Here is a 13605-nt window from a genome sequence, read left to right as displayed (position 1 = left end):
GCTGTTGTTGCAATAGATGACCAGATCTGGTGAAGGAGACGATGTGGTGGCTGCAGATCTGAAGAAGAATCTGCAGATCTTCTTTGATTTTTAAGTTCTTGATTTTAAGTTCTTTGATTTTGTTGTTGTTGAAGAATCTGCAGATGATTCATTGTGTTTGATTCTGAATTATTTTGATTTTGTCATTGCCTTCTTCGATTTGCTGAATTATTTTCCAATTAATTCTGAATTCATTGTGTTTGATTCTGTCATTTATTTCAACTTCTTTTTGAAGAAGTTTCGTTCCAGAAGTTGCGTTCCAGAATTCATTGTGTTTGAAGAAGTTAAATTAAATGAAAAATGAGATAATGAAGCAAATATGATTGAGGAAAAATAAGGAAACACTTAACATCTTAATTATTGGTGGACCACACCATTTATCTACCAAAAGTTGAGTTTCTTAATCTCCGTGCCGAAAGGAACTGGGCCTATTGGCCTGGGACGGAGGGAGTATTATACAATATTTTAAATTAAATATTAATATTTAAATTAATATAATCTTTTTATTATCGATTAATCTAACTCATAAATAATGACATTTTAATATTTTTAGATAATTTAAAATTTTAAAAATAAATAAATATATCGTGGCCCATGCATGACAAGGACAGTATGTATACTACTTGCTGTTGAAAAATCGATGGAGCTTGTTGCTCCACGTTGCCCTTCTTTCCTCTTTATAATACAATCCAAGAAAAGAACAACATTACAGAAGTCACAGAGTCTTATGCAAAGCTTACCTGCAGCTGCAGTGCAGGAACAACAACAACATTTGAGAAGTCACGGAACTCGTTTACTCAAGGTTTTACCATTTCTTCCTATGCCTTTTCAGTTTTATAAATCACATTATGATGTATCCTATTTATGCTAAAGATTTATATATTGATCAACAACAAACCAACAAATGCAAGTATTGAACTGCATAAGCTGATAAGAACTTAGAACAGAGAGGAGATGTGGAGGCTATTAGGTAGAGCCCAGCTGAGATCGGGGCGGCACTCTTGCTGCTGTCTTCCGGCGGGGAAAAGAGAGAGGGCGGCGGCTTTAGGGCTGTGCCGTCGTCGAGCTAGAGAATTGAAGGGGGCACCGACGGCGCCGTCAAGTTAGAAGAGAGGGAGGTGGGTTTGGTGTGTTCTGTGAGATACAGAGAGGAAGGGGGAGACGCCAGTGGTATCCGGGGGTGGCGCGGTATGGGCCGGTGTGTGTGTATGTGCGTGTCTGTGTTTGTGTGAGATTGAGAGAGCCGATCTTCGGCGGGGAGCTGACGAGCTGTGTGTGCGTTGAAGAAGAAGAGAGGAGAGAGGGGTTGGAACATTGTTTTTTTGAGTTATTGGGCTTACTCTTTTAACAAAAAAGAATGGGCTTTTATAATGAATGAAGTGGGCTACATTTTTCTATATAAGCTTGGGCCTTTAATTAATTGGCTTTGGGCTCAAGCTTTTGACAAAAATGGTGGTTCTCTTCATAGTCGTGGGTTTACTCTTTATAGCTTATATCTAAAATAATAATTAAAAATAATTAGAAATTTATTATTTTACCTTAAACTTCATAGTCCTAATTTAAATTAAATTTCTAATAAATTAACAATTTCATTTAAATAAATTTGAAAGACTAAACACGTAAATTTAACCTGAAAATATTTATAGCCCATTATCATAATATGATAAAGAAATACATTTACGCATCATGCTCGACTGTCCCATGACGTATTCGACATGATTCCCATAAGGTACAATCTCATATTAATAGTGAACTCATCTTTATTTCGAAATGTCGAACTTACTGATAGTTTCTCGGTTTCTTCCACAAATGGTTCGGTCCAACCTAAAATCGACTAGATATTAAAATCAAGGAATGGTAATATGCTCAATTGCGTATTTCAAGCTCAGCCTTATCAACTCTAGCAACAACCTCATCACCAAAATGAGATGATAAGTTACGGTATCTAATGACACTATCAATGTACCCTGGTTGCCGAATTCAATCACAAAATCCAGTAGCCACTGAATCCAATATTTCGCTACATCGGCTCTTGTCTTTCTTCTATTTTGAAGATATATGATCATCATCGTGCGAGAAAGTTTCATCATCGTTGAGGTCGTGTTGAGCTGCCGAGCTAGCACGCTTAAGAGCATCCACCTCATACAAGATTGTAGACCGTTGTGAATCATCTAAGGCTACATCAGTTTGATGTTCAACAATTGCGGATTGCTTACCTTTCTCAATTACATATATAACTGGATAATTCTTTTGTTTCCATAAGCAATTGTTGCAAATCTGTGTCAGCCTTCAACGATACCTTTACTTTTCTCTTTTCATTAGTGCTCAACGTGCAATGTGTAAAAAAGCATATAGTCACATCGATCATTGTCGTTTAATTGCTCATGAATCTCTTGCATGAATATAAAAATCTTGTATCTGCCCATGTGAGTCGATGTACTCTGGTCTATCCCAATAACCACCATGATGTATAATGATATATTGATGTGTCATTTGTTGCAACAACACACACATAATATAATAAGATCACAACAATGTACGAAGACCGTAAACCATGTCAACACACCCCTTAACCGTGTACAAAATTGGGCACCAGTCTATGTACTGAAGAATAGTGTCTCCAAAATCCTAATCATGAACAGAATCGCGCATATAACTATATACAGAAGAACAATGTCACGAAAATAATAGTCATGTACATATCAACCTTAGTCTTATACAGTTTCATGTTTGAGTTTGATTGCTAACTAGGGTTTAGGGTTTAGGGTTTATGGTTTATTATTCATACAATATAGATTGTCTTAAACATAAAATCAACAATAAAACCATGTTTGGGTCGAAAACCCAACTATGTACACTTTGTGCAAATTTCGTGTCAATAATTCCTTAAACTTAAGAATAGTGTGTCGTACTATAACTAAAAATAAATGCATATATATTCAATATTTAGTCCGAAATATTAAATTATGCATTCATGTAAAAAATGTCAACTAGAAACTATGTTTTGTAACATAAAAACACATTCGTGTACAATGTCGCGTCTAGTTTCTTGTACTGAAGAACATGTGTTTCTCTAATTAAAAATACGTACCTTATTCACAATGAAGCACAATAACTAAATTCGAAGGCCTTTCGAAACTCTACATCCCAAATTTTTATATAATTTTTTAAATTCTCCAGTCAAAATATCAATTTTGAAATTTCACATGAAAAATGAATATTGTAGATGTTAATCCAATGTAATACTCCATCCGTCCCTAAAATAACTTCCTCTTTCTTTCTTTCCATTTTTGGAAACCTACCCCACCACTAATAATACTTTATTTATTCTTACTTTTCACTTTTCACCACTCCCAATACTAATTATAACACTTTTCACAACTTCCAATATATATCACTTTTTCTCCACTATCAATACACTTTACAACTTTTTATTAAAATCCGTGTCGTCCCCAAAGAGGAAGCCATTTCAGGGACGGAGGGAGTAGAATTTATTTTAAAGTACTTACCAATCATGCCTTATAATAATAAATGTAAAATTTATTTAATGCAAATTAAAAATAAAATTGTCAAAAATAATATGGAAACAAGCCAAAAAGTACGACTTTAGTTAACTTATATAAGTCAAAAATGGCGTGCAAGCAACTCTGTTTGTTTTGTCCTTTCTTTTATTTGAAATTAGTTTGTGTCACTTTGATGAGGGATATTTATGTTATTTTACTTAAAATATGATACTTTTGTTATAGTTTATATTAGTGAGGCTATATGAGAATTGTCTCTTATTATTTTGCTACTTGTGTATATTAAGACATTTTTAAACAAGTTAAATAAATTAGTAAATCCAATCCAGTAAACAATCATATAAAAAAACCTATTGTAAACCATGAAAATTAAAGTTTTAAAGGAAAATTTGGAGTGAATGCTGAAAAATAGGACATATTTCCTAATGAGCCCATTTGAATTTATCGGGCCTTCGGGACATAGTTTTCTTGAAAGAAGATAATGCAAATGGCGGAGTTAGGAAAAGAGAAGCAAATGGAGAAATTATCTAGTGTGGCAAAGACTCTTGAACCATCTCCAATTCAACAATTATCTTTCCTTGCGCAACGATGCAACGCCATCAACCTCGCCGAGGGATTTCCCGATTTTGTCGCTCCCGCTCACGTCAAAAATGCCGCCGTTATAGCGATCAACTCCGACTTCAACCAGTACAGGTTCATTTATTTAATAATTTAATGATTAATTAAAGAAAATGTATAACCATTTTAATTTTTGAAACTTTTGCGTAGTTAGTAGACATCATGTTTGATTAAACGATGCAAAACTTTCAGACAATTCAGATCTAATATAATTTTAAATATTTTTTGTATTTTTGTAATGTGCTATTAACAACATAATTAATTAATTAATTATTGTTTTACTATTAAAAAAATAATAGTAAGGGGAAATAGAGTAAATGAATACACGAGTATGGTATGATGCTAATTTTTAAAATTGATTCCTAGCTTACTATGTATTACTAGAATTAAAATATAGAAATTAAATATTAATTTTTGTAGTGAAGGTGTATTCTTTTAGTATATTTTTTTAATTATATCTTGTATTTTAGTATTATCAATTATATTCATCGTGTTAGTGTATTGGTCCTATTGGATAATGATTGTTGCACACAACTATATGAGCGAGATTACACAATACATTGCAAGTTTCCCATTGTTGATTTTAGCTCGAATTATAGTAAAAAATAACATGTACTTATCTTAATTTTTTAATTATTAATTCGAGTAAAAAATTTAGGTTTGTTGAATATGTGTATTGCTCGAAGCCGATTTGGTAGTACTGCCATTGTTTTAAATAGACACACCAACTTTATTCACATTCAATCGTTAATGCCAAATTTGCTTCTAGTGATGCACGTCAGCTTAAGGTGACCCAAACTTTTGACTCGAGCACCGAAGACATATAAATACTATATTTATAATAAATTCAGACTAAAAAGTCACCATGACTTCAAAATTCAGACTATAATTTAAGAATAATCTAATAAAAATAAAATAAAGTTAGTATGGAATATCATGTTGATAACCATAAAATCTCTCAATTTTCCACTTTACTTGATAAATTTCATTCATGCTATTGACTCTAAAAAGAAAAACAATAATGAAAGAGAAGCAAATGAACTATGATGATTTTATTTATTTATTTTAGTTTATTTTTATTCCATATTATAAAGGCACGTTCAAGGGATTTGTGATTACGTGGCTCAAAAGATGAAGGAAATGCATGGCATGAGCATTGACCCGCTTACAGATATTGTGATTTGTTGTGGGCAATCTGAAGCCTTTGCTGCAGCTATTTTTGCAAGTATATTTTCTAGTTTTTTTTTTTTAAATTCTTGTCCATTTATCAAAGCATATATATTATCATTATTATTGTGTTGCCTTCTTCGTCAATTTCTAAATGATTTCATGTGTTTTTTTTGTCATGCTATGCTTTTCTTTGATATAGTTCTGTGACATTCTTTTGTTCAGTAATTGATCACGGCGATGAAGTTGTACTCTTCGATCCATCCTATGAAACTTATGACACTTGTATTAGGCTTGCTGGAGGAGTCCCTGTAAGCTGACTTAGTAATATATATATATATATATATATATATATATATATTAATATATATGTATATATATTATTTCATGGTCTTTGTGTGCGTGTGGAGAGAGAGAGAGAGAGAGAGAGAGATAATTTTCTCATGGTTAGTGAAAAATATGACAGGTTTATGTTAGCCTTGATCCACCTTATTGGACATTCGATCCAATTAAACTAGAGAAGGCTTTTACTGACAAAACGAAGGCGGTAGTTTTGAACAGGTAAGACCGTTAGTCGAAAAATATAAGATTGAGCTTTTATGTTGTGTGCTAATCTTAAACTTTCAATGCAATAAGAATAGGCCATTGGTGCCCAAAAGAGTAAATAGACTAAATTTAAGGATAATCTTTTATATAATCTTGAACTTGCAATGCAATCTTGAACTTGTATACCTAGTGTTATACTTCTTGGCAAAGTTAGTTTGTAATTGGAAGTCTTCCTCAAGGCTTCCCCCCACCCCCAGCCCTCACTGGTCTCACCATGAGATTTAGTGTTGTTGTGGCTTTGTTCTCCCCCTTGGGTATGCCCAAGGTACTTTTGTATTCAGTTTTTTTTCGTTATTTATTTTTTACGTATTTTCATCAAAAAAAAAAAAAGAATAGGCCATTGGTGTTCAAAAAAGTAAAGTTGTGTTGCAATGCAATTGCACAAACAGTGAAAATATATAGTCGTGTTTTAGACCTCTACTTTTTGGCACAGCCCTCACAATCCAACCGGAAAAGTTTTCTCCAAGGACGAGCTCGAGGTTATTTCTGAGGCATGCATGAGACGGGATGTTCTTGCTGTAACAGATGAAGTATGGTAAAGATTAGACATGTTGTGCTTTTTAATCTCCATTGTTTCTTATGTTGGGAAATTTAATCACATGGAAACTTGATAATTGAATTATTGTAGTTGATTGTATATAGATATTTTTTAGGTTGTTAATTGTGTGAGCATACAGTTTTTGTTGAGAAATTGTAGAAAATCTACCTGATTAACCTAATTATGTCTATGTTTGTAATTAATGAGTTTCTCGTTTTTAAAATTCATCGAGGTTTCTAATTCCTTGTCAATTTTCTTCATCAGGTATATGAACATATAACTTATGACAGTCGAAGTCATATGTCACTTGCTTCGCTTCCAGGAATGCAGTCACGCACAATCATTACATCTTCCTTGTCGAAGACTTACAGTGTTACAGGTACATACACAACTTCATTCTTCGTTATAACATACTTGTGGCTCTCGTCCCTATACAAACAGTAGGCTGAATCCTCTATTGTATAGTGGTGTCCATCTTCTATTGCACATGACATATGACAATCTTGGGATTTAAGTAATGATGCCAGGGAATACATAAGAAAAGTTAACTATATAGTACCAAATTTACTTAACAATGAGAATGGAAAATATATTGGATGAATATATTTCAAACTCGGTGGTCATGTTCTTCACATACGCTGTCAAACAATATTTTGTGTTGTCCATCACAAACTAATTCCAAATTACAAAATATACAAACCACTTTATTGTTCTTGTATTCTCTGTTGTTCTTTTCATGGTTTTTATGTTTCTTGTTGATTATGGTTTGGTATTTGAAAAAATCGAGAATATAGCGACACATGGGATTGGTATTGGAATTACAATTTGGTTGAGTTTCGGGCATAAAGATTCAATCTTTGAGGGGAAGTTGTATTTGATATGGACTCACAATTGGGAATGGGTGAGAAGTCATTTGATTGGAGATACTCAGAGTAGGAGGATTTCCTAATTTTTTTTTACTATAATTGATCCTTGTGTTCTTGGAAATTTTCAACAACACCCATTTAATAATTAATTAACGCCCGTGAAGAAGATGACCACCAAGTTTAGAATATTTTCTTTCAATATATTTTCGCTTATCTCCATTAACTAAATAGGGTTTAAAATTAACTTGGGTTAATATGCAAAAACACCCCTAACGTTACCACCCCAACTACACTTAAGAAGCCCCTAATATAACGTTGATAGCAACTAACACCCCAAAGTTCATTAAGTACTACAATTAAACCCATAAACAAAATTTCTTTCAAAAAATTAAGAACATCATTTTTTTTAATTTATATAATATATAAAGGGGAGTTTTCTCCCACCATTTTTTCCCACCATTTTTTTTCTCTCTTCTCCCATCAATTTTTTCATATAAATAAATATTTTCATACACAGACATAAATAAAAGAATTGTAAAATTTTAACAAAGAGAAAGAAAATAGAATATTTTAAAATTTTAATAACTTATGTTTTAAATTTATTTTTAATAATTTTTATACCATATTAAATATTTTGTTACAAACTTAAACATAAGATGCTTATTAAATATTTCTTCATAAATTAAATTTGATATTATTTAGAAAAGTAGTAAAATTGTAAAAGAAAAAAGAGATAAAAAATAATGAAAAATTGATGGGAGAAGAGAGAGAAAAAATGGTGGAAAAAAATAGAGGGAGAAAACTCCTCTTTTATATATTGTATAGGCTAAAAAAAATGAATTTCTTAATTTTGTGAAAGAATTTGTTTGTTTATGGGTTTAATTGTAGTACTTAATGAACTTTGGGGTGTTAGTTGCTATCAACGTTAGGTTAGGGGCTTAAGTGTAGTTGGGGTGGTAACATTAGGGGTGTTTTTGCATATTAACCCAATTAACTTTCCTTATGCATTCTCTAACCTTGTTAAGTTTAGATTCCAAGATTGTCACATGACGTTCATCTACTAGTGCAATAGAACATGAAACACAACTATGCAATAGATGATCCGACTTGTGCAAAGGGCCCATTCCGAGCATTCTTAAGTTCTACACGCAATTTGTTGCTAAGATTCTTAGACGAACATTTTATAGGGTGGAGAGTGGGATGGGCGATTGCTTCTCCTTGTATCTCATCCGCCATCAGAAACATTCATATTAGACTCACAGATTCTGCTCCTGCGCCTTTCCAAGAAGCTGCTTTGGCGGCTTTGAGAAGCCCTCCTTCATATTTTAAAATGTTGAGAAGTGTGAGAACTTTAAAAAAGTTTTTTAGTCCATTTGGAATTAATTTGGGATCATGTTGTTGATTAGAACAATGAGAAAATTCTCTGTATTTGCAGGATTATGAGTCAAAAAGAGATTGCATCTTCGAGTTGCTTGTTAAGGTCGGGTTCAAGATGGTCTTCAAGCCTCAAGGCTCGTTCTTCGTGTTTGCGGAGCTTCCTGAAACATGCTCTCTCTCTGATGTGAGTGTTTGGATGTTCATATGGATTCCAAGTTCAAGTAATTAAGAACAAGTTATCAAAGTATTTGAATAATTGAACTTATGTTAGATAGAGAATTTTGAATTAGAGAGAAAGTTTAGAGAAGATATATGAGCTTATTGAGAGAAGAGAGAATATATAAAAGCAACAATGATTATTTCTTATTTTATTATAACAAAATGCAGTTGATGAACTTATTCTTTTGAACTTATAAGCTATTGGAGCTGATTTCCATAACCTATAAACTATTTAAAAGTTTATTTTATCAAATGTTTTTCAAAGTTTATAAGTTCTTTAAAGAATAAGCTCACCCAAACACCCTCAAAGTCTACTTTTGACATTGTTTTCATTGTTGCAGATTGAATTTGTGGAGGAGCTTATTAAGAAGGCAGGGGTTGTGGCAGTGCCTGGCTCAGGGTTTTTCCACGGCTCTTGTAATCGGAGATTTATCAGATTCGCATTTTGCAAAAGTACCGAGACATTGTTCGCAGCTTCGACAAAGATCAACGGGCTCGTAGACGGTGACGGTCGTCTCAAGATATTTTACCATAGAAATATTCGAGTTTCCACATAAATCGGAACTACTCTTAATGAAATACATTGTGGGGCACGTTCTCGTTATGCGTTTGGCTGCTGTATGTGTCCAAATCATCAAGACATTTGTGGATGTGGAGTAATTTTTGTTTTTGTGGTAATGCAATTTTTGCTTCATAAATAGAGAGCTTGCTGCTTGATTTGTGTTTTAACTTTAATGAAAATAAGTTACTAATTTCTACTTGATACTTTGTACTACAACAAATAACACTTTTATTAATAATAAACAGTACTTTTATCAATAACAAATGAAATTTTGCACATAAAATATGATATCAAATGATATTTTTCTTAACAACAATTGATAATTTTTTTAAATGTAAAGGGTTAAGGTGTGAATGCACTCCCAATTTAGACACCCCTAGAGCGTGTACCCCCATACTCAACATTGGATCAAATAAGCCTCTGATGTCCCAAAATCGGGGCAATTAAACCCTCCCTTCAAACGTCGTTTCACGGTCGATTTAATTTATTTATTTTTAATTTTGATAGTGGGTCCCACATTTTCGAGAGAAGTCCAATAACAGGAGCCCACGTGTCTCTCCTCCCTCTCCCCCTCCAAGCATATCATCGTCACCTCCATCAAACTGTAGATGATTTGCAAGATGGTGGCGTTGAGCTAATACGTCGCCTGCTGTTTCAGCCGTCGGCGACTCTTCCGCCGCATTCTCCGACTAAGTCTCATCCCTCATCTCACACCACCCTTGTGCTGCACTATTTTTGTTGAATGCTAGCTCGTCGGTGGTGTAATTTGTCAGGATGTGCACAAAGAGTTGCCTTCCTGTATGTTTTCTTTACAGCAGCCGTAGTTACAATCTCTGTCAATGAGATTGTCTGCCAGGCGCTTTCCGGTCCAAGTATCTGCATCAATAGAGGTTCCCTCAATTGAATGGCCATAGTTATCTCATTTCACATGTTATATCTTTAAGACGACTAATATTTAAGCCGGAAAAATATGTAAATTTTTGAAGAGATAACTAAAGCAGAAAGCTCCTATATATGCCTCAGTATGGCATTTTAGCTATTTAAATTTTGGAACAAGGTTTTACTGAAAGCATTTTAAGATAATACACATGAATAGAACAACATTAGTCCTCTGTTGTTGATTTATACGATGAATTTTAGCATAACCACCAGGGTATCCTGGTTTGGGTTGTTCTGGAAGTTGATGCAAAATAATGGAGCTAAAAGGGATGCAAATTATGTGGTAGTTTACTAATTGACTAATTGTTGGGTATGGAGAGCTAGCACATACATATTGTAGAGTCGAGAGTAGTGCACGTAAATTTCCCTCTTTTGCTATGGCCCATCTCTTTATATCAACATCAAGAGATTCAGCTAATCTCTGCAATCAAACAAAGAAACATTTTAATTTTACTACGATAAATTTAAAAGTCAATAAGAAATACATTAAACTACCTCCATTGCCATAAAGTTAAATAATATAAAACATTACACTTCTCTCAGTTGCTCTTTCTGGGCAAGAAGATCACGCGTATTTTTCTCAGCAAGGCCTTTGCCTGTAAAGACCAAATGAAAGCCACTAACTTTAATTCTCTGAAGCACATGTGTTGATTCTCCTCCGCCTCCTCCTTCAGCGTAGCCACCGCCACTCCACTAGTGCTGCTGTTTCCCATTGGCGAGTAGCGGTTGTCGCCGTTGGTGCTGTTGCTCATGAAGCCAGAGTTCTGAAGACGAGGGCGCCAATCTTGAATGTGAAGGGGTTTGCTTTGAATATCTGGTGGGACCCACTATCAAAATTAAAAAAAAAATTAAATCACTAACGGCCGGGGAAACTACATTTGAAGGGAGGGTTTAGTTACCCCGATTTTGAGACATCATAGGCTTATTTGATCCAATATCGAGTATGGAGGGGTATACTTTCTAGGGGTGTCTACATTAGTGGTGCATTTGCACCTCGACCCAAATGTAAATGATACTTCACAAATGATATTTTTCTTAAAAGTAAATAATACTCTGAAAAAAAAATGTTGGAAAAATTATAAATATTTTGATTTGATACTATAACCCCTTCAAGCTGGTGCACGTTGATTGTATCTTGTAGACTGCAGCCAACTTGTTAGGAAGTGTGTCTTTTATGTTTACAAATGTGATCTATTGATAGTGCATGAAGTTCTAACTCCAGTACTATAGAAGACTTGCTGAACTGAAGAAAATCCAGTTGAGCGAAGCTCCACTGATGCAAATTGATTGAAGAACGTTGATGCTGATGAAACCCTAGTAGCTGATATTGTGCCACGTCAGCTCTACGTCAAAGTCATCTAAAGCGAAGTCAATCTACGAGCCAAATCAGACAAAGGATGGGCATTTAATGTGAAGGATATGATATTTTATGAAGATCCCGTAGAATCTGGAGAAATGACAAAAAAAAGTACGAGGAAATATCAGAATGTCAGGATCGACCTCATACGAATATGCAGAAACCTAACAACGATATCACTTGGGTGAACCGAGAAGATTTCAACGTAAACGCAATCGGTGATTTGAGGACATTCTCTCTAACGAAACAATTTATCCTCTAATGTATAAATACCCCACTTCATCCACATGAAGAACCACAAAAAATGTTGTGCATTTGAATTCACAAGTATTCAAGCTATCCATCTTATTCTCTCTCGAACTCAGCATATTTATAATGAAGGAAATTTCTGAAGTGTTTATTTTCTATTTCATTTATTTATCTCTTTATTTAGTCGTACGATACTTCTTCTATGCTATCACCCACTAAGGTTAGGCTGCGATATTTCAGGTAGACCTGACTTGACCCGATAAGTTCCCAAAGGCCAAAGCCCAGTAGACTGGCCGGCCCGCCCAGTTTGCCACCTTTATCTCCACGTAATGCGTTTCAGTTTTTGATAGGGGTGATTGATTCGAATGCATAATTTTTTTTTACATTTATTTTTCACAATTTTTTTAGAGATACTCCCTTTGTTCTCTAAAAACATGCACAATTTGTCGTTTTCATATGTTCCGTAAAAATATTCACTCCAATTTTGGACATCACTCTAATCACAATAAAATGAGAATTCTTCTCTACTCACACACACACACACCTAACATTTCTTAAAACTCCTATCACTAAAAGTGTCGCATTAGATTTTACTTCTAATTGAGTTTTATAAAATTTTATAAGTAAATAATAAAATAGTTATTTTGATATTGTAAAACTAAAAATAGGAGTTATAAATATTCACTTTTATAGTTTTATCCTTATTAGTGTAATAACTCACAAATAGGAAGCAAACATAAAGCTATTTAGTTTTGAATTAACCCTATTTTACTTCACTAGAATTAACCCTATTTAGTTTCTATAGAATAACCATGTAAACTATTACAAACACCACCAAGATGAGGAAGATAACCATGTTTACTACGCTTGGGAAGCAGTGCATGAAGTTTCAATCAAGTGAGGGTAAGTTCTTAGAACTTTTTAGAAACTTCTAAAAAATAATGCACACTGAAAACTTAAAATAATAAAAATATATGTGTCTTTAGATCTTTGATTCGTAGCTATTCTTTAGTGCATATAGATCACAAAAATAACCACACTTATTAACTTTATAATATTTGCTTCTGCATTAGACTTTAACCTCGAAACATATATAATACCTTCTACTTCATAAACATGGATGATCAAAAATATTTTTATCAATAACATTTAAATTAAATTAAATATAATTATAATTAAATATAATTGAGTATAAATATAATTGAGTATAAATATAATAAGATAATTTAATAATAAAAAGTACTCTATCTCTGTCCAATAAAAATAATGTATAATTTTATTTTTTCGTCTGTCGCATAAAGATATGCATAACGATTTATATTAATAATTCTTCCACTAAAAATCATAAGACTATTTCTCGAATCACACTATACTTTTAGGGTGTGTTTAGTTTTGGGTAAGGGATTAGTCAGTATAGTTAGTAAACTAGATTATTAGCGTGTGGACAAATATGTGTTACTAATATTGGTTGGTTGTTTGCTATTATGGTTAATTAATCATGATTTTCGTTTGGTATCCATATTTCTAGGTTAGATAAGCTTAAAAAT

The 13605-nt window shown here is 33.3% G+C and overlaps 1 protein-coding gene across 1 annotated transcript; it reads left to right on the top strand.

Moving 5' to 3' along the window:
* The first annotated feature begins 750 nt into the window (after positions 1-750).
* LOC131015764 (uncharacterized) lies at positions 751-9649 on the top strand. The gene is made up of 10 exons (XM_057944192.1): positions 751-841; positions 4039-4253; positions 5273-5403; positions 5571-5656; positions 5812-5906; positions 6385-6481; positions 6754-6868; positions 8543-8697; positions 8791-8916; positions 9293-9649. Exons 1-10 carry the CDS (start codon positions 767-769, stop codon positions 9506-9508), a joined length of 1311 nt encoding a protein of 436 aa, XP_057800175.1. The 5' UTR covers positions 751-766; the 3' UTR covers positions 9509-9649.
* Positions 9650-13605: the final 3956 nt, after the last annotated feature.

The sequence above is a fragment of the Salvia miltiorrhiza genome, chromosome 1, assembly GCF_028751815.1.
Source record: "Salvia miltiorrhiza cultivar Shanhuang (shh) chromosome 1, IMPLAD_Smil_shh, whole genome shotgun sequence".
In the NCBI taxonomy this organism is placed as follows: domain Eukaryota; kingdom Viridiplantae; phylum Streptophyta; class Magnoliopsida; order Lamiales; family Lamiaceae; genus Salvia; species Salvia miltiorrhiza.
Note: the sequence above shows the minus strand (reverse complement) of the source record. Positions and strands in the feature narration are given on the sequence as shown.

What these genes read in the sequence shown, in the direction of transcription:
- LOC131015764 (XM_057944192.1), top strand. Translation starts at nt 767, where the DNA reads ATGCAAAGCTTACCTGCAGCTGCAGTGCAGGAACAACAACAACATTTG. An exon ending in AAGGCGGTAGTTTTGAACAG is followed by an intron (nt 5,907 to 6,384) that starts GTAAGACCGTTA and finishes TTTTTGGCACAG; the next exon opens with CCCTCACAATCCAACCGGAA. An exon ending in GAAGACTTACAGTGTTACAG is followed by an intron (nt 6,869 to 8,542) that starts GTACATACACAA and finishes AACATTTTATAG; the next exon opens with GGTGGAGAGTGGGATGGGCG.